Source organism: Cucurbita pepo, chromosome LG19 (genome assembly GCF_002806865.2).
Source record: "Cucurbita pepo subsp. pepo cultivar mu-cu-16 chromosome LG19, ASM280686v2, whole genome shotgun sequence".
Taxonomy (NCBI): domain Eukaryota; kingdom Viridiplantae; phylum Streptophyta; class Magnoliopsida; order Cucurbitales; family Cucurbitaceae; genus Cucurbita; species Cucurbita pepo.
This window is the reverse complement of record NC_036656.1, coordinates 8,214,528-8,241,256: the sequence shown is the minus strand read 5'-3', so window position 1 is coordinate 8,241,256 and position 26,729 is coordinate 8,214,528. Positions and strand designations below refer to the sequence as shown.

General features: G+C 37.4%; 2 protein-coding genes across 2 annotated transcripts; both read left to right on the top strand.

Annotated features, from left to right (window-relative positions):
* Nucleotides 1-10,905: 10,905 nt before the first annotated feature.
* LOC111781440 (CTP synthase-like) lies at nucleotides 10,906-20,543 on the top strand. The gene is made up of 21 exons (XM_023662021.1): nucleotides 10,906-11,416; nucleotides 11,810-11,889; nucleotides 12,251-12,337; nucleotides 12,458-12,508; nucleotides 12,641-12,758; nucleotides 12,845-12,901; nucleotides 12,982-13,046; nucleotides 13,175-13,258; nucleotides 13,359-13,409; nucleotides 13,508-13,570; nucleotides 13,646-13,692; nucleotides 13,786-13,855; nucleotides 13,948-14,010; nucleotides 17,252-17,341; nucleotides 17,425-17,463; nucleotides 17,586-17,813; nucleotides 17,904-17,989; nucleotides 18,203-18,251; nucleotides 18,341-18,421; nucleotides 18,510-18,603; nucleotides 20,173-20,543. The coding sequence occupies exons 1-21, from the start codon at nucleotides 11,299-11,301 to the stop codon at nucleotides 20,358-20,360; spliced, it is 1,809 nt and encodes a 602-aa protein (XP_023517789.1). The 5' UTR covers nucleotides 10,906-11,298; the 3' UTR covers nucleotides 20,361-20,543.
* A 1,406-nt stretch (nucleotides 20,544-21,949) lies between these two features.
* On the top strand, nucleotides 21,950-26,596 carry LOC111781438 (leucine-rich repeat receptor-like serine/threonine-protein kinase BAM3). The gene is made up of 2 exons (XM_023662020.1): nucleotides 21,950-24,611; nucleotides 25,559-26,596. The coding sequence occupies exons 1-2, from the start codon at nucleotides 22,055-22,057 to the stop codon at nucleotides 25,894-25,896; spliced, it is 2,895 nt and encodes a 964-aa protein (XP_023517788.1). The 5' UTR covers nucleotides 21,950-22,054; the 3' UTR covers nucleotides 25,897-26,596.
* Nucleotides 26,597-26,729: the final 133 nt, after the last annotated feature.

Below are 26,729 nucleotides of genomic sequence, written 5' to 3'. Positions count from 1 at the left end.
TGTTAACATAGGAACTTTTTGGCCCATTGGGACAGGGTCGTTAACTCGATCTGAAAAGTTGTTTTCTCGTTTTAGTATCATACCATATCCACTAAAGATTGTCCTAAGCTTAAAATATGGAAGAAAAAAAACATTTACTCGTGTCGAAAAGACTTCACAACCTCAACCCTTATGAAAAGACCCTCGTGGAGGCACCCGAATCACTATCTGAAAAACCTTTGTTTCTTTCGATCTTTTTCGACGAATCTGTAAGGAACGATCAAGTTTGATGAATCTTACATATATAATCTGTTAAAATACGAATTTTTTTAACTTTCGCTTCCGGGCCATTTTGTAGTCAAATTCCATAGGTGTTAACATAGGAGCTGTTTTCCCCTTTGAGACAGGGTCATTAACTCGATCTAAAAAGTTGTTTTTTNTCCTAAGCTTCAAATATGGGAGAAAAAAAACGTTTACTCGTGTCGATAAGACTTCACAACCTCTACCATTATGAAAAGACCCTCGTGGAGCCAACCGAATCACTATCTGAAAAACATTTGTTTCTTTCGATGTTTTTCGATGAATCTGTAAGGAACGCTCAAGTTTAAGAGTCTTACACATATAAATAGTTAAAATACGAATTTTTTTAACTTTCTCTTCCAGGCCATTTTGCAGTCATATTCCATAGGTGTTAACATAGAAACTTTTTTCCCCTTTGAGACAGGGTCGTTAACTCGACCTGAAAAGTTGTTTTCTTATTTTATTATCATACCATATCCACTAAAGATTGTCCTAAGCTTCAAATATGGGAGAAAAAAAACGTTTACTCGTGTCGATAAGACTTCACAACCTCTACCATTATGAAAAGACCCTCGTGGAGCCAACCGAATCACTATCTGAAAAACATTTGTTTCTTTCGATGTTTTTCGACGAATCTGTAAGGAAACGCTCAAGTTTAAGTGTCTTACACATATAAATGGTGAAAATACGAATTTTTTTCACTTTCGCTTCCGGGCCATTTTGCACTCAAATTCCATAGGTGTTAACATAGGAACTTTTTTCCCCTTTGAGACAGGGTCGTTAACTCGATCTGAAAAGTTGTTTTCTCGTTTTAGTATCATACCATAACCACTAAAGATTGTCCTAAGCTTACAATATGGAAGAAAAAAATTATTTACTCTTGTCGATAAGACCTCACAACCTCAACCCTTTCGAAAAGACCCTCATGGAGGCACCTAAATCATTACCTGAAAAACCTTTGTTTCTTTCGATCTTTTTCGACGAATCTGTAAGGAACGGTTAAGTTTGATGAATCTTACACATCTAATTGGGTAAAATGTGAATTTTTTTCACTTTCGCTTCCGGGCCATTTTGCAGTCAAATTCCATAGGTGTTAACATAGGAACTTTTTTCCCCTTTGAGACAGGGTCGTTAACTCGATCTGAAAGGTTGTTTTCTTGTTTTAGTATCATATCATATCCTCTAAAGATTGTCCTAAGCTTAAAATATGGATGAAAAAAAACATTTGCTCGTGTCGATAAGACCTCACAACCTCAACCCTTTCGAAAAGACCCTCATGGATGCACCCAAATCATTAACTGAAAAACCTTTGTTTCTTTCATCTTTTTCGACCAATCTGTAAGGAACGCTCAAGTTTGATGAATCTTACACATATAATTGGTTAAAATAAGAATTTTTTTCACTTTCGCATCGAGACCATTTTGCATCAAATTCCAAAGGTGTTAACGTAGGAACTTTTTTCCCCTTTTTGACAGGGTCGTTAACTCGATCTGAAAGGTTGTTTTCTCATTTTAGTATCCTACCATATCCTCTAAAGATTGTTCTGAGCTTAAAATATTGAAGAAAAAAAAACATTTGCTCGTGTCGATAAGACCTCACAACCTCAACCCTTTCGAAAAGACCTTCATGGATGCACCCAAATAATTACCTGAAAACCCTTTGTTTCTTTCGATCTTTTTCAACGAATTTGTAAGGAACGGTTAAGTTTGATGAATCTTACACATATAATTGGTTAAAATATGAATTTTTTTCACTTTCGCTTCCAGGCCATTTTGTAGTCAAATTTCATAGGTGTTAACATTGGAACATTTTTCCCCTTTGAGAAAGGGTCGTTAACTCGATCTGAAATGTTGTTTTCTCATTTTAGTATCATATCATATCCTCTAAAGATTGTCCTATGCTTAAAATATGTTAGAAAAAAAACATTTGCTCGTGTCGATAAGATCTCACAACCTCATCCCTTTCGAAAAGACCCTCATGGAGGCACCTAAATCATTATCTGAAAAACCTTTGTTTCTTTCGATCTTTTTCGACGAATCTGTAAGGAACGCTCAAGTTTGATGAATTTTACACATATAATTTGTTAAAATACGAATTTTTTTCACTTTCGCTTCCGGGCCATTTTGCACTCAAATTCCATAGGTGTTAACATAGGAACATTTTTCCCCTTTGAGACAGGGTCATTAACTCGATCTGAAAAGTTTTTTTCTCGTTTTAGTATCATACCATAACCACTAAAGATTGTCCTAAACATACAATATGGAAGAAAAAAAACATTTACTCGTGTCGATAAGACCTCACANTTTTGCATCAAATTCCAAAGGTGTTAACGTAGGAACTTTTTTCCCCTTTTTGACAGGGTCGTTAACTCGATCTGAAAGGTTGTTTTCTCATTTTAGTATCCTACCATATCCTCTAAAGATTGTTCTGAGCTTAAAATATTGAAGAAAAAAAAACATTTGCTCGTGTCGATAAGACCTCACAACCTCAACCCTTTCGAAAAGACCTTCATGGATGCACCCAAATAATTACCTGAAAACCCTTTGTTTCTTTCGATCTTTTTCAACGAATTTGTAAGGAACGGTTAAGTTTGATGAATCTTACACATATAATTGGTTAAAATATGAATTTTTTTCACTTTCGCTTCCAGGCCATTTTGTAGTCAAATTTCATAGGTGTTAACATTGGAACATTTTTCCCCTTTGAGAAAGGGTCGTTAACTCGATCTGAAATGTTGTTTTCTCATTTTAGTATCATATCATATCCTCTAAAGATTGTCCTATGCTTAAAATATGTTAGAAAAAAAACATTTGCTCGTGTCGATAAGATCTCACAACCTCATCCCTTTCGAAAAGACCCTCATGGAGGCACCTAAATCATTATCTGAAAAACCTTTGTTTCTTTCGATCTTTTTCGACGAATCTGTAAGGAACGCTCAAGTTTGATGAATTTTACACATATAATTTGTTAAAATACGAATTTTTTTCACTTTCGCTTCCGGGCCATTTTGCACTCAAATTCCATAGGTGTTAACATAGGAACATTTTTCCCCTTTGAGACAGGGTCATTAACTCGATCTGAAAAGTTTTTTTCTCGTTTTAGTATCATACCATAACCACTAAAGATTGTCCTAAACATACAATATGGAAGAAAAAAAACATTTACTCGTGTCGATAAGACCTCACATCCTCCACCCTTTCGCAAAGACCTTCATGGAGGCACCCAAATCATTATCTGAAAAACCTTTGTTTCTTTCGATCTTTTCCGACGAATCTGTAAGGAACNCTACCATATCCTCTAAAGATTGTTCTGAGCTTAAAATATTGAAGAAAAAAAAACATTTGCTCGTGTCGATAAGACCTCACAACCTCAACCCTTTCGAAAAGACCTTCATGGATGCACCCAAATAATTACCTGAAAACCCTTTGTTTCTTTCGATCTTTTTCAACGAATTTGTAAGGAACGGTTAAGTTTGATGAATCTTACACATATAATTGGTTAAAATATGAATTTTTTTCACTTTCGCTTCCAGGCCATTTTGTAGTCAAATTTCATAGGTGTTAACATTGGAACATTTTTCCCCTTTGAGAAAGGGTCGTTAACTCGATCTGAAATGTTGTTTTCTCATTTTAGTATCATATCATATCCTCTAAAGATTGTCCTATGCTTAAAATATGTTAGAAAAAAAACATTTGCTCGTGTCGATAAGATCTCACAACCTCATCCCTTTCGAAAAGACCCTCATGGAGGCACCTAAATCATTATCTGAAAAACCTTTGTTTCTTTCGATCTTTTTCGACGAATCTGTAAGGAACGCTCAAGTTTGATGAATTTTACACATATAATTTGTTAAAATACGAATTTTTTTCACTTTCGCTTCCGGGCCATTTTGAAGTCAAATTCCATAGGTGTTAACATAGGAACATTTTTCCCCTTTGAGACAGGGTCATTAACTCGATCTGAAAAGTTTTTTTCTCGTTTTAGTATCATACCATAACCACTAAAGATTGTCCTAAACATACAATATGGAAGAAAAAAAACATTTACTCGTGTCGATAAGACCTCACATCCTCCACCCTTTCGCAAAGACCTTCATGGAGGCACCCAAATCATTATCTGAAAAACCTTTGTTTCTTTCGATCTTTTCCGACGAATCTGTAAGGAACGCACAAGTTTGATGAATGTTACACATATAATTGGTTAAAATAAGAATTTTTTTCACTTTCGCTTCCGGGCCATTTTGCAGTCGAATTCCATAGGTGTTAACATAGGAACATTTTTCCCCTTTGAGACAGGGTCGTTAACTCGATCTGAAAAGTTGTTTTCTCGTTTTAGTATCATACCATAACCACTAAAGATTGTCCTAAGCTTACAATATGGAAGAAAAAAATTATTTACTCGTGTCGATAAGACCTCACAACCTCAACCCTTTCGAAAAGACTAAACCCTAGACCTTAGACCCTAGACCCTAGACCCAAGACCCAAAACCCTAGACCCTAAAACCCTAAACCCTAAACCGATGTCTGAGAGGTCTTAGATGTTTTAGATGTCTGAGATATTTGAGATTTCTGAGATGTTTGAAATGTTTGAGAGTTCTTAGATGTCTGAGTGGTCTGAGATGTCTAATATGTCTAAGACGTTTGAGAGCTCTGAGTTGTCTGAGATGTCTGTGGTGTCTGAGATGTCTGAAAGGTCTGAGAGGTCTAAGATGTCTTCGTTGTTACAGATGTTTGAGATGTCTAAGATGCCTGATAGGTCTAAGCGGTCTGAGATGTCTAAGTGGTCTTAGATTCCTTTGATGTCTGAGATGTCTGAGATGTTTGAGATGTCTGAGATGTCTGAGACGTCTTAGAGGTTTGAGATGTCTTAGAAGTCTGAAAGGTCTGGGAGGTCTAAGAGGTCTGAGATGTCTTTGATGTCTGAGATTTTCGAGATGTCCGAGATGTTTGAGATATCTGAAATGTTGAGAGGTCTGAGATGTCTTAGATGTCCGAGATGTCTGAGAGGTCTGAGATGTTGAGATGTCTTTGATGTCTCTGATGTCTGAGATGTCTGAGAGGTCTAAGATGTCTGAGAATTCTTTGATGTCTGAGATGTCTGTGATGTTCGAGATCTCTTAGATGTCTAAGATGTCTGAGAGGTCTCAGATGTCTGAGAAGTTTTTGATGTCTGAGATGTGTTAGACGTCTGAGAGGTTTGAGATGTTTGAGATGTCTGAGAGGTCTAAGATGTCTTTGTTGCCTGAGATGTCTAAGAGGTCTAAGATGTCTTTGTTGCCTAAGATGTCTGAGATGTCTAAGATGCTTGATAGGTCTGAGAGGTCTGAGATGTCTGAGTGGTCTTTGATGTCTTTGATGTCTGAGATGTCTTTGTTGTCTGAGATCTCTGAGATTTTTGAGATGTCTGAGATGCCTAAGACGTCTTTGATGTCTGAGATGTTCGAGACATCTTTGAGGTCTTAAACGTTTGAGATATTTGAGACGTCTGAGAGGTCTGAGATGTCTTAAAGGTTTGAGAGGTCTAAGATGTCTGAGATGTCTGAGAGGTTTGAGAGATCAGAGATGTCTGAGAAGTTTTTGATGTATGAGATGCTTGAGATGTTTGAGATGCTTGAGATGTCTGAGATGCCTAAGACGTCTTTGATGTCTGAGATGTTTGAGACGTCTTTGATGTCTGAGATGTCTGAGACGTCTGAGAGGCCTGAGATGTCTGAGATGTCTTAGATGTCTAAGATGTCTTTGATGTCTGAGAGGTCTATGAGGTCTGAGATGTCTTAGAGGTGTTCGAGGTCTTAGATGTCTTTGATGTCTTTGATTTCTGAGATGTCTAAGATGTCTTAGAGGTGTTCGAGGTCTGAGATGTCTTTGATGTCTTCGATTTCTGAGATGTCTTTGATGTCTGAGATATCTTATGATATTTTAGAGAGGTCTCAACCATATATGATTATGGTTAAAGTTATGAATTTACTCAGTGCCACTTGTCTTTTCTATTGTTGAGTATACAAATTAGGAAGAATGTTGGGAGAGACCTTGCACTACTGTAGAATCACCCACTATTTTCCAGTGGCACTTAGCCTTACAGTTCAGACCCATAGAGGTTCCCTTCAGTTTTGGGATAGGTTGACTGTTCATTCAGAACATGAATGTGTTAACCAGCTACGACCTCAAATGTTGTTTTATTTCAGTGCCAGGAATAATGTATTGTGAAGGCATCACTTACCTCATTAATCAGCTACTTACTTACTCTCTCTACTAAAGTTTTTTTTCCATCTCTACTAAAGTTTTTTTTTCCATCTCTACTAAAGTTTTTTTTTCCAGATGATAGCATGAACATGCAAGGGTAGTGACCAGAAAGTGTTTCAATTAGGATTTAAGGGAAGAAATTAAATTAACTAATAATACATTTTAACTAATAAATTTAAGATTTAAGCGAAGAAATTAAATTAAGTAATTGAAATGCAATGTAAAGGGCAGGGTATTATTTAGTATAATTTAATAAATAAATAAATAAATAATGATAACGATGGTTGGAGAAAGAGAGTTGTCTAAATGAATTGATTCGTTAATGGCAATGAAATGGTCCAAAGAAGTGAGAGTTTCCATGGGCCGGAAGCAGAGAACACGCGTCGAGTAGACATTGGAATGAGGCATAGAGTAAAAATTATCCATTAATTTGTGGCGAAGTATTAGGCAGCAGGCGGCTCACCCTCAATTGTTAAGTATCTATTTTATTATTATTATTATTATTTCTTTTGCCCTGGGGTGGATCCCGTGATCGCCTTCATCACTGTAGGGATCAAATATAGTTTATAATTTTCGTCTTTGTCATTATGAGTACGAGATATTGATATGGTTAATAAAGTAATCTTGTCGGCAGGTACTGCAATTTGTAGGGTCCAATTTGTCCTATTCATGAACGGTCAACCGTCAATGCGGGCCTCCCCCAACCAACAATCATCATAAAAGCACGTGTAGCTAACGTGGCAAACTGTCATAACAAACAATAACCGTGACCTTGTCCTTTTTGTCTGGGCTTGGGGGTGGTAATGGAAATTACATCCAACCCCTCCCCCAACCTCTAAATTAATTCGCTTTCCCAGCCAAACATAGTTTCATATAAACAAAATTATCTTCTAACAACAATATTATTTTGCAATACATATTTATATCCACTTTTTCTTACCTTCCCAACAACCTAAGTTTAAAAAAAAAAAAAAAAAAAAAAAAAAAAANTCCAAATTTTTTAATTAAATATTTATACTAGTTAGTCACGGAGTTGAAAATTAAATACCTATTACTCATAGCCCCAAATGTGAAGATGATGACTAATAAATTAGAAAGAAAAATAAAAGAGTAGAGTATATACCTTGTATAGTATGTTTTTTGTTTCATCTTTTGAAATATAGCCAAATAACTATTTATTTAAAGAAAAAAAAACATACATTATTTTGTTTATTACTCATGTAAATTTTAAATAAAAAATAAAAAAATATATTATATAAAACTAAGTTTTAAAAATTAAATATGTACCATCTTATGCCATATTGTTTATTATGCATTTTATACCTAAGAATGATAAAATACTATGTTTATTTATGTTACAAACAAGAAGTGGAATAGAAATAAGAAACAATAAACTTAGTTTTGCTATTTCTAAAATTTTTGCATAATTATAACAATATTTCTAAAATATAAAAAACAAGACACAAAAAACAATAACCATTAGCAAATTTTTTTTTGTTTCAAACAATTGAAAACACAACACATAATAATAATGTCATATTTACTCTAAAATAATGTTAATTTTGATTATTATGAAAAGAGACTAACATTCTTATTTAGTTTGTTAAAATCGATTAAATTGTAAATTTAGTTTTTATAGCTTATTTATTATAAATGAGAATTTCACAACATTTTCGTAAATTATACAAACTAATTATAATATTTAAAATTATAGATAAATTATGATTTTATTAAATGAATGGATGAAATTTGAAAATTAATTATAATAATTACGTGGATAATGCGTGTGAAGAAATGACATGAAGGGGAGGTGAGGACCACATCACAAAAATGGAGGTGCAATATATGTTTACCTAACGCAAACTCAGTATCCTCGTCGACGCTGACATATGTACACATCAGAGAGGTACATGCAATCCAATCACAGTCAGCGCCATGTATGATGCCTGCCCAAGTGGCCAAGTCTCATTTCCCACCTTCCTTTTTTCAACTTTTGACAATAACATTAACAACCAACTCTTCTCCCGTGTTTGACAAAAAAAAAAAAAAAAAAAAAAATTATTATTATTTATTAGAAAAATCTGCCGTAAATGCGACGCACATGGCGAGAATCCAGTCCAGGCCTATTGAAATAAAATATTTTAACTTTAGCGTCGGGCCCTCTAGAGAGGAGAAGAAAAGGTGTTTAGATATCGAGAACAACGGCACTACAGTACTCGTCCCACGCTTCTCGACTCAACTCTCCCTCCATTCCTCCCCTACCGTTGTGTCTCGCATTTGGATGCGTGAATCCCCAATGCCACCTACTTACCCGCCCACCGCCCACCGCCCCGCATTGGCGGGGTGCACTACATTCAAATTTAAATCCAACTCTATGCCACGCCCCACTACTTCAAATTCAAGATTATACTTATTTTCATTTCCCCCTTATCCATATATTTACGTAATATATTCAATAAAAATATATAATATTTTAATTCAACTACCAACCTTTAAAAATATTGATAAGATGTAGTGTGTTTGATTTCAACTTACTCGAAAGTGATGGGTTACTCTTAAAAAATCAAGAAATAAGACATACTTACAAGTGATTAAGGAGGTGAGAATGCGATGTAGAATAGATTTTATAGATCTATGATAAATTGATAATTTGTGATCATTTAATTAAGTATTAGGTTCTTAAATTTTGAAGGGATTATATTGTCTAAACTATGGAGAGATTGTCCAGCTATAAATAGAGGCTTTGTTGATATGTGTCATAAAAATATCATAATTAGCTATTGAATATGAATTAATAGGGACTCCATTCATGTGTCATAAAAATACCATACATAAATTAGCTACCAATATAATGCTAATAATAAGACCTACAAAATATATATATATATATATAAACACATCCCAACCCAATAAACTTTAATTTATTGTCATTTAATTAAAACTTTTATCAAAATTAGGCATTCTATTTTTAGTATTATATCATTAGAATTTTAACCAACCGATAACTATTCTATTTTTTTAAACATGGTTACAAGAGTAATTTTGTTCTGATCGAAGTTTTAAATAAAAATAATGAACTTCTTTTTTTCCCTCATCTATAATTTCATTTGCCCTCTAAGTCATCACTTGACAGTCATTGTTGACTAATGACCATCAGATTATCCCTTTTAGAAAGTCTTATATCTTGTCAAGGATTGTGTTGAAAATATCCCTTATCTTGTAATTCATGAATTTAGAATAACTAGATTTAAAAAAAAAAAAAAAAAAAAAAAAAATTATTTGAACAGAAATTAATTTTTGTATAACCAAGTTAAAAGATTTAATATTTAAAATAGGTTTAATATAATTTATTGTTTGATTTTAATTGATCAAAGTGGTTCTTTAAAAATCTAAATAAATAAAAAATGCTTAAAATGAATTAATTTAAATACATCTTTTTGAACGAGATGAATTATCTAAAAATTACTCTAAATAATTAACAAAAATCCTTTAAATATGCAATAAATAACTAAAAATAAAAATATATAAATTATTTTTGAGTGCACACCCATCAAAATTAAATATATATTTGATATTAGGTATTGAATTCATTATTTCCCTCCATGGAAATTTTTAATGTACAGATTTTTTTTTTAATAGATTCGTGTAGAGAAGCAAAATAACTATTTTATATTGAAGGAAGAAAAATAAATAATGAACATTGTCTAGTGAAAAGGGGCAAAACATTTAAGAAAGCGTTTTTGTAGTCAAAAGCATTTAAGAAAAGCTACCTAGGGATAATATGGAATGGATTATCAACAACTTGTCATATTTCTATTTAATTATATTAATGGATGAAATAAATAATATTTAACACAAATAACAATAACAAAAAAAAATTCACATTTAAATTAAACGTTGAAATCATTTATCTATATTCGTCTGTTAATTTAAGTTAAAAGGTTGAAATCATTTATCTATATTTATGTGATAAGCTCCCCATCCTCTAATAAGTCATTAAAAAAAATAGCCTAATTTCTTTAATTTTTAACTATTTGTTAAATACAAAATAAAAAATAAAAAAAAAAAAGGAGGGGAAAAGAAATTTAAAACAAATCCAAATATGAAATATGAATTATGAATGGAATTAATAGAGAGATTTAGGTAGGGACGTAGGGTCGGCAGAGCCCAAAACGTGAAATATGAAATGTGAAATATATATGAAATGTGAAATATGAATGGAATTAATAATGGGAGATTTAGGTACGGACAGAGGGTCGGCAGGCCCCAAAAGCAGTGTAGGCAACGAAAAAAAGGTGATTGGGGAACATGGCGGTCTGATCCACCCTCTCTCACATTCATTTATTTTAATTCAATAAAATGCTGGATTCCAGGTTTTAAGTTATATTACTTGCGTCATTGGATTTGGGTGTGAAAAGCTTAGGGATTGTGTTATATAAAGGGAAAGGGAGCAATCCATGTTTGGCAATGTCATTCATTCTGGTTTCATCATCCTCTTGCTTTTTCTCATACTTTCTTTCTATCCCTCTTCACTTTCTTCCTCTGCCTCTATATTATTAGTATTCCAACGCTATCGGAGGTGTAGCGAAATCAGATACCCACCGCCTTCTCTCACGCTCACGCCTCTCTTTTCCCACGCCCCTCTTTTCCCACGCCTTACACTTAAACTGCTGCTAAAAACTCACTCACTCCCCTTACTTCCTGCTTCCTCATTACCTTCCTTGATTCTGAATCCAGGTTCGTCCTTATTTCAAGCAAAAGGAAAAGGATAAGGAAAATGAAGTACGTCCTGGTAACTGGTGGAGTTGTAAGCGGTCTCGGGAAAGGAGTTACTGCAAGCAGCATCGGTCTGCTTCTCAAGGCCTGCGGCCTTCGCGTTACTTCCATCAAAATTGGTCTCTTCCTCTTCTATCCTCCTCGTCTTTGCTTTTTGAATCATTTCACACTTGTAAATTCAAACTCCTTCCCCCCATAACCTTCTCTTTTTCCTTCCTATAGCGTTTCCCTTTTGTTTCTAACTTCTAATGCTTAACACGTTTCCAACTCTGCTCTATTCTTCTGCTTCTTTGTATCCTATTTTTTCGCATTTAGACAACCCCATCTTCCGATTCTCATTTATAAACAAATTAACTCAACATGCTCGATTGCTGCCACTACTCGTTTTTTCTTTTTCTTTTTTCTCTCTCTCAGTTTTCAGCATCAACTTTCATGCCTTTGTTCGACTCTACTGCACCGTCTTGCAACTACCAGTTGTTCAATGCTTGATATCTTTTATTCTGTAATTTCAGATCCATACTTGAATACAGATGCGGGAACCATGTCTCCTTTCGAACACGGAGAGGTTTTTGTGTTAGATGACGGTGGTGAGGTATATGCGATTTCCCTTTTTATGCCCCTTCTCTTTTTCTCTCTTTTTCTTTCTCTTTTCTTCAGTATATGGTTTCTAACATCACCAAGTATGGATAAATCAGACTTTATTACGCTAATTATATCTATAATAGTTGGAGTGGACTGTCGCTAAGTCCACCTAATGATGGACACGCAAGATGGTACATATCAAAAAATATCTACACTAATCAATATACGTGCTTCATACGAATTGATTGATATGAGTACGCAGCACGCGTTTTTAAATTATTGGGACAAAGTCTGTAGACGTGCTGAACATTGCGTGAAACTGACCATCACCTTACCAAATCCTATTTTCTTTGTTGTTGTTGTACATTCAGGTGGACCTGGATCTTGGGAACTACGAGCGGTTTCTAGATATCAAGTTGACCCGCGACAATAATATTACGACTGGGAAGATCTACCAGGCAAGTTTTCTTATGCAAACGAGTGATATCTACAGTACGCATTTAAATTAGTGTTGCAGGAAGATCACCAGTCCCAGATGTGAACTAATTGCTAAAGTCATTATTTTTGGGATCTGGCAGTCAGTTATTGATAAGGAGAGGAAAGGGGATTATCTTGGAAAAACTGTCCAGGTATTTCTTTCTGCCAGTTTCTTGGGTAATGTTTTAATGTCAATATTTTCTTGCTAGAAGAGTAATGTTTTATTACCATTGAACTGTTCGCATCTTTGTTTTCTATTAGTCTTATAACTCCTTGATTTGTAGGTTGTTCCACATATTACGGATGCAATTCAAGAATGGATTGAGCGTGCTGCTTTGATACCAGTTGATGGCAAGGATGGTCCAGCTGATGTTTGTGTGATTGAATTGGGTGGAACTATTGGTATGCAATGTGGACATTGATTGATACGTTACAATTGAGTTTATTCCTGTCACTTATTTAGGTCCTAATCATTTAGTTGGTTGCAGGAGACATTGAGTCCATGCCATTTATTGAGGCACTTGGACAGTTCTCATACCGTGTAGGTAGGAATTTTGGTGGTGGGGGGGTGAGTTACTGTTCATAGATTCTAGTTTTTGGTCTTTCTAACCACTGTTCCATTCAGGTTCTGGTAACTTTTGCCTAATTCATGTCAGCCTTGTGCCTGTATTGAAAGTTGTTGGAGAGCAGGTAAACTCTCTCCATCTCACATTATATGGATATGGAATGAAATGCAGCATTTGTACATGATTTGGCAGTTCAAGTAATTTGTTGTTTAAATTTTATTTCTAATGTGGTTGGCTTTTTGCCATGTTCAGAAAACAAAACCTACTCAGCATAGCGTTAGGGGTCTACGAAGTCTAGGCTTGACCCCACATGTTTTGGCTTGTCGCAGCACAACGGTTAACTACTATCTTATTTGTTTTTCTCAACCATTGGCATATATCTGGCCAACTGTAGCATTCTTTATGTTATTCTGGCTCAGGATTCTACTTGTTTCAGGTTCTTGATGAAAATGTGAAGAGGAAGCTCTCTCAGTTTTGTCATGTTCCGGTATTAGCATCCTCAGAATCCTGCATTCAACATATTGCTTTGTATCTATCAACCCCTTTTGTCAACTTTTACATTTTGATACAAATAACTTCTTCTAGGTGGACAGCATCATCACTCTCTACGATGTTACTAACATCTGGCATATTCCTTTACTTTTAAAAGTAAGTTGGTTTCATATAAGAAATGATTTTTTTCTTAGCGAATGCAAATATTGAACCTTCTTTGTTGCCTATTAGGATCAAAAGGCACATGAAGCAATCTTGAAAGTGCTGAATCTTCCCAGGTTTGTTTGATGAGCTCACTCCTGATTAAAACACTCATCAAGTTCTATTTGTATCTCTCATTTTTTCGCACCCCTATTCTCTGCCATAAGCAGTATAGCTGGTGGCCCTGCTTTAGAGGAGTGGACTGCTAGAGCTGAAATTTGTGATTCGCTGCATGAACCGGTGGATTCCTACTCTCCATCATTTGAATTCAGGTTTTAGCTTGTCTACTTTCTTAGTCTTTTAACATTTTTTTTATTATTTGGCGTGAACAGGTTCGTATTGCCATGGTTGGAAAGTATACGGGGCTTTCAGATTCCTACCTTTCTGTGCTGAAGGTACAACCAGACATCAATTTAAGATCTTAATATTATAAGCCGGCAGTATAAGAAGTAACTGGAAATTAGAATTGTCATTTGTGCATCCATTATGGTAGTGTATAGATTCTAGAGTGAATTGTCACTTTCACATACAGTGGATAACGTGGACTGTATTCACAATCTTAAACTGTAAATCACTTTTGAACAAACAACAGCAGGTTTGTTTGCATGATCTATCACTAAAAAGTCAATGCCTTAAAAGCATCATTTGGTCATACTTAGTTTACAATATTATAATCAGTGTTCTAAAAAGAGTTTTTATGTGCTGAGTTCTCCTGTTTCTTGCTTAATACTGTGCTCGGCAGCTCATATCAAGTATGCTCCTCGATACTCTACTTATTTGACAAAATAGGGATTTTTTCTCCATCCCTTTATTTGTAAGAGCCGCTCTCAAACATTTTTCGTTCTGTTTATCTTCTCCTTTTCCCTTTTATTATGCTAACAAATAAAGAAACATTCTCAGCATGTGCTAAAAATAGATACTAGATAATTTACTTCTATGTTTCTAATAATATATTTTGCTGTGACTTACTCAAGCCAGTATCCTCCTTGCACCTACAAAGTAATTTTGACCGTGAGTTTTGTAAGCTTCAAGAAGAAAGTCATTCCTAATATTAGAAGGAAGTTGCTATTTGTTCTTACCTTTTTAAGTCTCAACATGCCCAAATAGGAGTGTTGAAATCATGTATTGCATTTAAGATTCAATGGTCTGTTTCATTATATTGTCATAAATAAAACGTTTTAATTTTTGAACACTTGTGTGATTGTGACGTCATTAACATGGAAATGATAGACTCTATTAACTCATGCATTTTTCTGTCATAATTAAATGTTTTAAGCTTCATGTAGTGTATATTAGTATTTGAACTCTGCTGTGTTTAGTAGTTTACTTTCTTAGATTCCATTTTCTTTTGTGCTATTATGGCCATTATCTAGGAAATCTGTGAGAATAAAGAAAAGTAAGGAAGGTTAGTTTGATGTTGTGCTTGCAGGCGTATTATTTAGGAGTTTGTATGTTTGTTAGAGATTTGTGATTCTAAATACTGTGGGTTGGGAGCTCGTATCTGAAATCATGTTACTGGAGCTGGGTCAACCTAGTTACTGGCGAGTAATATTACATCATTGTTTTGAGAGGGCATCATTCTTTCATGCAACTGGAAAATTTTTGTGTACTGCATGTATAATTTGTTTTAAGTACTGCATGTATAATTTGTTTTAACATAAACTTTTTAATTATATGAGATATCCCACATTGGTTGGGGAGGAGAACGAAATACCCTTTATAAGGGTGTGGAAACCTTTCCCTCGCAGACGCGTTTTAAAGCCTTGAGGGGAAACCCGAAAGGGAAAGCCCAAAGAGGACAATAACTGCTAGCGGTGGGCCTAGAAAATTACAAATGGTATCAGAGTCAGACATCGGGCGATGTGCCAGCGAGGAGGCTGTTCCCCAAAGGGGTGTAAACACGAGGCGGTGTGCCAGTAAGGACCCTGGGCCCCGAAGGGGGTAGATTTGGTGGGGGTCCCACATCGATTGGAGAAAGGAACGAGTGCCAGCAAGGACGCTGGGTCCCGAAGGGGGGTGGATTTGGTGGGGATCTCACATCAGTTGGGGAGGAGAACGAAACACCCTTTATAAGGGTGTGGAAACTTTTCCCTAACAGACGCATTTTAAAGCCTTGAGGGGAAACCCGAAAGGGAAAGCCCAAAGAGGACAATAACTGCTAGCGGTGGGCCTAGAAAATTACAAATGGTATCAGAGTCAGACATCGGGCGATGTGCCAGCGAGGAGGCTGTTCCCCAAAGGGGTGTAAACACGAGGCGGTGTGCCAGTAAGGACCCTGGGCCCCGAAGGGGGTAGATTTGGTGGGGGTCCCACATCGATTGGAGAAAGGAACGAGTGCCAGCAAGGACGCTGGGTCCCGAAGGGGGGTGGATTTGGTGGGGATCTCACATCAGTTGGGGAGGAGAACGAAACACCCTTTATAAGGGTGTGGAAACTTTTCCCTAACAGACGCATTTTAAAGCCTTGAGGGGAAACCCGAAAGGGAAAGCCCAAAGAGGACAATAACTGCTAGCGGTGGGCCTAGAAAATTACAAATGGTATCAGAGCCAGACATCGGGCGATGTGCCAGCGAGGAGGTTGTTCCCCAAAGGGGTGTAGACACGAGGCGGTGTGCCAGTAAGGACGCTGGGCCCCGAAGGGGGTAGATTTGGTGGGGGTCCCACATCGATTGGAGAAAGGAACGAGTGCCAGCGAGGACGCTGGGTCCCGAAGGGGGGTGGATTTGGTGGGGATCCCACATCAGTTGGGGAGGAGAACGAAACACCCTTCATAAGGGTGTGGAAATTTTTCCCTAGCAGACGCGTTTTAAAGCCTTGAGGGGAAGCCCGAAAGGGAAAGTCCAAAGATGACAATATCTGCTAGAGCTTGGAAAATTACATTATAATACTTTATTGATAAATTTGTGTTTATATGTTATTTTAGAAATTTTTAACACGGGAATTGTTCTTACATGCAACTAGAAGCTTTTCAGATGAGTGTATAATATATTTTAAGACATATTCCTTAACTTTAAGACTTCACTAACAGTTTTATGTTTTGGTTTAAAGTTATTTTTGAAATTTTAGCCTAACTTTTTTATATGATAAAGAACAACATTAGTTTCAGAATTATTTTTTAAATTTAAATTTTGTTAAGAATTCAAGAACCTTTTTAGTTTAATCTGATTCATTTTAAATTATTTTAGTGTAAATAAAAGTAAGCATAAATTACCATTAATGAGGCTTGAGGGTAGGTTTGGAATTTAAAGTTTATATAAAGGACGAGTAGGTTCGAGAATGATCGCCACCTATCCCATCTTTTAACTTTTAATAATTATTATTGTAATATAGTAAAGATAAAAGATAAATTTAAGGATGTATCTGTGTTCCTGTCTTTTGATTGGAGTATTTTCATGTTTGTTTAAATATTTGCCTGCATCACGTTGTATGGTTCATTTTCCATAGCATAAATATTGGTGTCGAACAAAATTCTGTGATAATTTTGTGAAAATGCCCTTGTTTTATGTCTTTAATGCATTGGAACATAGTACTAGACCATACGATGCAAATTTATTTGCACAATTGTTTTGGATGTTAAATGTACGTCATCATTGCTTTAGAGACAGATATCTTATACAAAATGCAATACTCTATGCAGGCTCTTAAGCATGCCTCCCTCAGATGTCTAAAGAAACTCATTGTGGACTGGGTTCCAGCTGGAGATCTTGAAGATGTTACGGCTCAAGAGGTTTTAGAGTAGAAAGCTTGATGTTTTCCCCTTATATTTTTTACCAGTAGTGTGCCTAATACAGGAGACTTTTTCTACTGCAGAATCCAGCTGCTCATAAGGCTGCTTGGAAGCTTTTGAAGGTATGTATCATAAATGGTTCAAGGATTCTAGACTTGCTGCATCGCATGGCTCCTTTGGATTTTACTATTCTTTTAGTTTGGTAGCTTTGTTGTTCGACATTCTAATTAGCCACCATCTTCAGGGTGCAGATGGCATACTTGTTCCAGGTGGTTTTGGTGATAGAGGAGTGGAAGGGAAAATCCTTGCAGCGAAGTATGCTCGAGAAAACAAAGTTCCTTTCCTCGGCATATGCCTAGGAATGCAAATTGCTGTCATTGAGTTTGCACGATCTGTTCTTAATTTGAAAGATGCTAATAGCACTGAATTTGATACCAGCACAAAGAATCCATGTGTTATATTTATGCCTGAGGTATTTTCTAATGAAGTTCTTTCCTTTGGGGAACATTGTGGTTCTTATTCCTTTCTGTGCACTTTTTTTAATCTTATGCTATTTTCTCAGGTGTCTAAAACACATATGGGAGGAACCATGCGCCTTGGTTCTAGGAGAACATATTTTCAGGTTATGGATTGCAAGTCTGCAAAACTGTAAGTATTTTCTTTTTAAGAATTGGATGTTTAAATTTTTGCATCATGACACTGAAAAAGTGTATGGGTACTGAGAACTCATCATAAATTAATGTATAATATTTCATTCAACTTGCATAATGTTTCTAGGTATTTGAAGATCAAAAAAGAAAAAAAAAAAGATGTTTTAGGTATTTGTTGCTAATTCGACGCATGTGATTTCAAATGTTCTAGGTATGGGAATAAAAGTTTCATTGATGAGAGACATAGGCATAGATACGAGGTAAGTTAAGTTACTGTTGATTTTTAAAATTTTCCTTTAGTAGTAGAAGCGTTTAACTAGAAAAAAAGAGGAAAATTGAACATGGGCAGGTTAATCCTGATATGGTATCGCGGCTTGAAAAAGACGGACTCTCTTTCACTGGCAAGGACGAAACAGGTCAGCGCATGGAGGTATGAATTCCTACCTTATAATAAACAAATCTTATGTCACAATATGCATGTAATGCCTCTAAAATGATTGGTATGTTAAATGATTTAGATTGTTGAGCTGGCTTGTCATCCATACTTCATTGGTGTTCAATTCCATCCCGAATTTAAATCAAGACCGGGAAAACCTTCTGCATTATTCTTGGGTATGTTCTCTCTCATCCCCACATGTATGTGCTTGATGTTAAATATTAGTCTTGTGCAAGCAAGTAATTTTTCGTTTTTGGTTCCAATATTAGCAGAGTATCAATAACATACTACATTTTATGATGAAATATAAGATTTTACTCTCCTTCAAGGACCTTTGTCAGGTTTTTGTATCTTACAGTAGGATATATATGTCAGATGAGCAGTTATAGAAATACCATTTTATTCTTCATTATTGGCCAAACACGTAATACTCCTTGGTCTTTTTGATAGAGCAACCTTTGATGTTGTATGGTGGGCTGGAGTGGGAATTTAGAAAGTTTGAGCATATAGGTCTCAAATAATACGTCACTCGTATCTATGTTATGTCTTAAGGTAATAATATTATCAATTATTAGTGACTGGTAATATCTAGCGGCTTTGAGTGTTCACAATAAATTGTGGAGGTGCTATTTTGACATCTGTGAAACATGCCTAGTTTGGTTAATGTGCCCCTTTCATTGTTAAGTCTAAGCAAGAGGCAACATGAGGCGCTTGCGGGTTGGGCGCCTTTATTGAGATGCTTGCCATGTGCACCTTTTTATTGACATGAACATGTATGTTAACTCCATGTGCACTCATCTTTTTATTTTTATTTGATATTTTTTGATACACGTGCACTCATCTTATTAAGGAACGAACTCTCGATCGAAACTCCTTTGTCCATTGTTTTTTCTCTAATTAGCATAGTATAGAGTGGGGAATGAAGTAAAGATCGATAGATTATTCAGGCTTGGGGCTGTTAGGTCAGGTTTCTCCTTTTATTCTTCTTCTAGCTTCAACAAGAATATTCTTTTTGCTATTTATTCTTCCTTACGTATTCATCATTTGTTCTTCGTTGTTTATGTTCTTCGATCTTCTTCAGTATTACAATCTCTCTTACACATGCGCACACACTAACATTTTTCTTTCAACCAGCTACTGGTAATCACCCACCATGTTCCCGTTTAATTTTTATTTCTTTATTGTGTGTGGAACATTCAAGCTCAAGTGCATCGACTACTGTCTCAGATGGTACTAAGATGGATATGATTATTTGGATTTTAAAAATGATGCATAGAAGTGTTAAAAATTTCTCAGAAATAATTACTTATCAAGACAATGTGAATCATGACCCTATTATAAATGACTTGTTACAACCATACAAGTTAGATTCACATATAATAGAAAGTTAAGTAAGAACATGGAAAGTATTTCGGATGGTAATATCTTGTGTCCATTCTTCATTATCGATGAATCTATTTTGGGGAGCCATAATTGATCCAATTCAAATCATGTTTAAGGGTTTGAGTTAGATTTTATCCATATTCTCTATTATTTAAGTTCATTTGTGTTTTCTAATTAATGAATTAATTTTTGTATCTAACTAACGTTGGCAAATTGTGTCAATTATCTCGTTAACGTTTGCAAATGCGGTGGATTGCAAGAGGAAGGTAGAATAGCCGCCTCTTCGCCTCTGGGGATAAGGAGAAAGCTAACCCATAGTTTTCTACCTATATCAACTAACATCTTTATTATATGTCATACAGGACTCATAGCTGCATCATGTGGCCAATTAGGTTCTATCTTAAGAAGCTCTGAGAATCAGAAGAAAACCATGAATAACGGGGGCATTGAAGTCTCAATGACAAAAGTCTCCAGAAATGGTAACATGAAAATGAGTGCGAATAGGCTGTCTAATGATGTTTATTTCAACGACAACGGATTGTACTACTAAAGGCAGGTGAATTTCTTTGCGAACTCTTCCCGAGTGGTTTGCTGATCTTATGTAGTAATTATACCAGGATTGCCTGTACAGTCATCTGAGTTCGGATAGGTATAGGGTAAAGGTTTTCTATCAGGAAAGAGAGCTGCATCCCAATCTTTTACAAGGGGTCGTCAGCTTCTCAACAAAAAAAAAGAGATTAGGGAATTAAAAACCACAAACTAAANAGATTGTATTCCAGTGAGGCGCTGTTTCTAGCTTGTCTTTTCCTTTGATTCGCAACTGTCGGTACCCTTCTGTTTTTTTTTTTATTATTATTTTTGTTTAGTTGTTCCCATCCGTTAGTACTAATAGAAAGCAAAGCCTAGTTTTGCATTAGAACTTTAGCCAGCTTTCTTTGTACCATCAATGTGTGGTTTTTGAACGTATTTGTATTATGAGAACTGTCCGGATTCATGTTACGGTCCACAATTTAGTAGCTTCTACGAAGCAGGGTGGTTTGAACTTCGATTGATAAAATTGTTTTGTGGAAACGCTTCCACCCTTGACGTTAAAGACGGAAAAGAAGAAAATAACCAAACTGAACCATGCCGATTCAGTGAATTGGTTCAATTTTGTAGCATGAAGTTGGAGTTGGTTTGTATCTAGAGAAAACTGGAACTGTTTGGTTCGATCCGGTTTTTGGCTAAAAAACAGTAAAAAAAACCAATCCAAGTCCCTTGTTTGGTTCGCTCGCCTTCACCGATCACCACGGTATTGAGAGATCTGAAATGATTTCATGACATTTGTTGTGTGATATAATCACTTGCATGTCTTGGAGTATGGTCCTACTCGTATTTATTTGCTACACTTTGAAAGGTAGCAATAACCTAGAATTAATAAAAGCATCCTTAATTATTTGCATATTTTGCATATTGAAAAATCTCGACCTTATTATTTGGGGTACGGTATTGAAACTACTAGTGCATTCAAGACTTCACAAGTCATCTAACATCCCTTGACCTATTGTTGCCTCCTAATGTGTGACAACTGATTTGTCTACAACCATCTCAAACTAAGCCTTGGATGAACAATTGGTCCATAGATGTCTTACAATTTTTTTGAATTCAAACTAAATAATAGATGAGAAGGAACAAAGCCAAATCTGAAACACCCTTTAGTTGCCTCCTAGTCCCGAGGGATCGGTCTCAGAAGCAGATGACTTTTGTAATTAACTTTGAACAAAGTAACAAAAACCTAAACATCCTTCCCCTGCTTCCTCTGTCTACTTTTTCCACTTTGATTCAGAAAAAGTATTTTGGGAGGCCATTCTTGTAATCTTACTCTTTTAAGGCCTTCCCCTTTCAAATTTTGATATGATCCAACGGCATACGATTTTGCATCTTTATCCAAACATTGCTTTTGCTTTTGCTTTTGCTTTTCTTTTTCCCTTGCTTATTTTTCTTCTCTTTTCCTAAAGTTAAAGATGAATCCCATATATGCAATACCCCAGGCAGACAGAACAAAAGGGAATAGAGATGGCCTTGGATGTTGCTGCTGATGTGCAATGTTGTGCACCCCTATATAATGTAATTCACTTCCATCTCCCCCCCCCCCCCCCCCCNCTCTCTCTCTCTCTCTCTGAATGTGAGCAGCTTGCCTCCAGAAGCTGGAATAGAAACTACAGACTGTGAGTGATTGAAGTCACTACCACACCCTCCCCTCCCATGGCTGCTGCAGCTTCCCATTTGAAGTTCCTTCTCACCCCTCTAACGCTTACACTTGCGTTGCTCCTCCTTCCTTGTGCCTTCTCCCACTCTCTATCCCTCAAGGCACAAGCTTCTCTTCTGGTTTCCATCAAACAGTGTTTCGATCAACCCACTCCCTTGCTCCTGGACTGGAATGCTTCAAATTACTCTTCCCTCTGCTCTTGGACTGGAATTCAATGCGACCACATGAACACATCACTAGTGTCGCTGGACATTTCCAATTCCAACCTCTCCGGGACCTTCCCCCCTCTAATTCACAACCTAACCAACCTTCGCTGTCTCAACATCTCCAACAATCAGCTCCGCGGACAACTCCACTGGGACTACTCTCAACTCAAACTGCTGCAGGTATTTGATGCTTACAATAACAACTTCAATGGGTCGCTCCCTACGGCCGTCCCTCAACTTCCCAGTTTAAAGCATTTAAATCTTGGCGGAAATTTCTTTAGCGGTGGAATCCCCCGAAGCTATGGTGCGATGGGGAAGCTCACTTACCTGTCGCTTGGCGGCAATGACCTGGGCGGTCCCATTCCCACTGAGCTCGGCAATCTAACCAACCTACAGCGGCTTTATTTGGGATACTTCAATGAGTTTGAGGGTGGAATACCCTCTGAACTCGGAAAGCTTGTGAATTTGAATCATCTCGACCTTGCCAGTTGTAGTTTACGGGGTCCAATCCCACCCGAGTTGGGGAACCTCAACAAGTTAGACACTCTGTTCTTGCAGACAAATCAGCTCACTGGTTCTATTCCTCCTCAGTTGGGCAACTTGAGCAGCTTGGTTTCGCTTGACCTCTCCAACAACGAACTAACTGGAGAGGTCCCCCTTGAATTTGCAAACCTCCGCCAGCTTTTGCTCTTGAACTTATTCATCAACAAGTTTCATGGAGAGATTCCTGAGGCTCTAGCCGATCTTCCCAAGTTGGAGGTTCTGAAGGTGTGGCAAAATAACTTCACTGGAGCCATTCCATCAAAGCTTGGTGAGAATGGGAGACTGACGGAGCTTGACTTGTCCACCAACAAGCTCACAGGACTGGTCCCGGAGCGTCTGTGCTTGGGAGGAAGGCTAAAGATCTTGATTTTACTGAACAATTTTCTGTTTGGGCCTCTGCCACGTGATCTAGGACGATGCCAGACGCTTGTGAGAGTTCGGATGGGCCAGAATTATTTGACGGGGCCAATCCCAGAGGGGCTGCTTTACTTGCCACAGCTCTCCCTCGTGGAATTGCAGAACAACTACCTGAGTGGACCCCTTCCACAAGATATGCGAATGCGTCCACTCCCATCTAAACTCGCCCAGCTAAACCTTGCCAACAATCGTTTTTCTGGATCCCTTCCCACCTCCATCGGAAACTTCACAAACTTGCAGATTCTGCTTCTGCCTGGAAACCGTTTCTCCGGGGACATTCCTTCTGAAATAGGCAAACTGCGAAATCTTCTCAAGCTAGACATGAACAGCAACAACTTCTCCGGTACAATCCCACCTGAACTGGGTGCTTGTGTCTCCCTCACTTACCTGGATTTGAGCCTTAATCACCTAACCTCTCCAATCCCAGTTCAAATCTCACAGATTCGCATCTTGAATTATCTGAACCTGTCTTGGAACCATCTGAACCAGAGCCTTCCGAAGGAAATTGGGTCCATAAAGAGCTTGACTTGTGCGGACTTTTCCCACAATGACTTGTCTGGTCCTATTCCCGAAACTGGTCAGTTTCTACTCTTCAATTCCACATCCTTCGAGGGCAACCCTCAACTGTGTGGATCCGCGTTGAATCCCTGCAACGTGTCAACCTCTAAGTCTCAAACCTCAACGCCCGCCAATTCCCAAACTGTTGGGAAATATAAGCTTGTGTTTGCTTTGGGACTGTTGATGTGTTCAGTAATATTTGCAGCTCTGGCAATTATTCAGACAAGGAAGGCCAAGAAGAAATCAAGTTCGTGGAAGCTAGCAGCATTCCAGAAGCTGGAATTTGGAAGCAAGGACATCATAGAGTGCGTAAAAGAGAACAACATAATTGGAAAAGGTGGAGCTGGAATTGTGTACAAAGGAGTCATGCCAAGTGGAGAACAAGTAGCCATAAAAAAACTGTTGGCCATAAACAAGGGATCCTCCCATGACAACGGTCTGTCGGCGGAGATACAGACGCTGGGCAAAATCCGTCATAGGAACATCGTGAGATTGCTTGCATTTTGCTCCAATAAGCAGACCAATCTGCTGGTTTACGAGTACATGCCCAATGGAAGTTTAGGAGAAGTTCTCCATGAAAAGAGGGGTGGTTGCCTGAAATGGGGAACCAGGCTGAAGATAGCTATAGAAGCGGCCAAAGGGCTTTGCTATTTGCACCATGATTGTTCCCCCCTAATAATTCATAGAGACGTCAAGTCCAACAACATTCTGCTCAACTCAGATTACGAGGCTCATGTAGCGGACTTCGGGTTGGCCAAGTTCTTGCAAGACAACGGAACATCGGAGTGCATGTCTGTCATAGCCGGTTCTTACGGGTATATTGCTCCAGGTATGTGTCTTGTTTCATGTTTGTTATTTTGTTCATTTGGGCTTAAGCTCGGCTTGATCAGATTCATTCATCACCCACTTATCTTAAAAGTTACGCTACAACTGGCGGTCTGAATCGAATAGAGTGAGTGCCTGGGCCTGCTGCCTGTTTCTTTGTACGTTATTCCTGCTGGGTCGGGGTCGGGGTCGGGGTCGGTGAACTGAGTCTCCCCAGTGCCACTGCCACTGCCACTGCCATTGCCAGTGGGTGCTCTTTTAATTCCATTGTCGGTTCCCGAACCCCACAGGCGAAATATAAAACAAACTAAAGGGAGAAAAGTGGAGAGGAATTTGCCTTTGCCTTCGCCTTTGCCTTTGCCTTTGCCTTTGCCTTTTCCTTTTCCTTTTCCCAAATAAAGCGAAAATAGTGGTGAGGATTCCAATTCCAACAAAGGCAAAGGGGAGAAGGAATCCACTAACACAAAGGAAATTTGGGGTTTACCCTTTTTCTTTCTTGTGCTCTACTGTATATTAACTGGAGACATGAGCTTTTGGTCATCTTGAAATCATAGCCCCACCTCTCATTTCCCCAGCCTCGCCAATCCAACGCCTCCTTTTTCACTACAACACAAAATCCTTTTTCACTACAACACAAAATTTTCCCAATCACCAAACTCCAAACTATACCTCCTCCTTTTCTTCTGACCCTAAAAACATGGAGCGCCCACAAACAACACACATTTATACCATCACATTCCTTTTCCCTTTTCCCTTTCCCTTTCATTTTCATTTTCCCATGTTAATTAAGATTAACACTGTTTTTATAGTATTGCCCATTCCTCCTCCTTACACCAATCAAATTCTGTAACCTATATTGCTGTACATCCATTGAGTTTTCCAATCAAGCTCAAGCTCTAAATTTGTTTCCTCGTGAATTTTCAGACTAACAACTAATCTTTTTTGCAACAGAATATGCATACACGTTAAAAGTGGATGAAAAAAGTGATGTTTATAGTTTCGGCGTAGTGTTGCTGGAGCTTATAACAGGACGAAAGCCCGTGGGCAATTTCGGGGAAGATGGTTTGGACATCGTCCAATGGACTAAGATCCAAACCAACTCTACTAAAGAAGGAGTTGTTCAGATATTGGATCAAAGGTTGAGTAACATACCTATAGATGAAGCAAAGCAGATGTTTTTTGTTGCTATGTTATGCGTCCAAGAGCATAGCGTGGAGCGGCCAACAATGAGAGAAGTGCTTCAAATGCTTGCACAAGCCCACCAACCAAATACCTTCCACATGCATTGACCTCAACTATTTGCCTATACTCAAATATCAACGCCATAGCCAACGATAGATTGAAGATTCAGTAAAATTCTACATGAGCTGCAATCTTAGCCTCTAGTTCACCGGTTATATGATGCTAAATGGGGTTGTTGTGATCGAAGATGGCATGCCGATGAAAGTTTGTCCTTTTCTTTTTCTCTTGTTCTTTTTCCACATTTCATTTTCGGTTATATATAAATATGTGTGTGTGTGTGTGTGTCAAAGTGGTGATGATTGTGGGAGCGGTTGACATGAAGCTTTGTTTCACTATGCGAGGCACTGCATGCTGCCTCACTTCAATGTAGCAAACAGCATTTCATGGCAATAAAACAAAACACAGCCAATCAAGAGCTACCCAACAAGCAAACGTCAAAGAAGAATTGAAGAGTGACTTCAAACAATCAAAATGATCTAAACAATAACGACAAGAAAATAATGCTGATCAGCACATCAAAACAAGAACGGATGTCTGTGTTGGGTTCAAGATAAGTGTGTTCTTCAATAGATGCAACGAACCAACTACTATAACTTGTAATGAGTAAACTGTGTTGGGTTCAAGATAGGTGGGTTCAAGACCGTTGCATCAATTTCTTTTTCAAGCGGGCTTTGTTAAATTGTCGCTGCCTTGTGGGTACCTTTCCGGTTGATCAGATCTTAAAGTCGAATCAATTTTCTCTACAAATCAAGTCCTTATCCAATTTGAACATTCATAGTAGACTTCCTTTTCTTTAATCAGTTTCAACTAGTTTCCTGTGAATTTCGGAGCCCTCTGCACTCGATCTTAGAGATAAGAATCAAGATGCTCATTTGGGGCA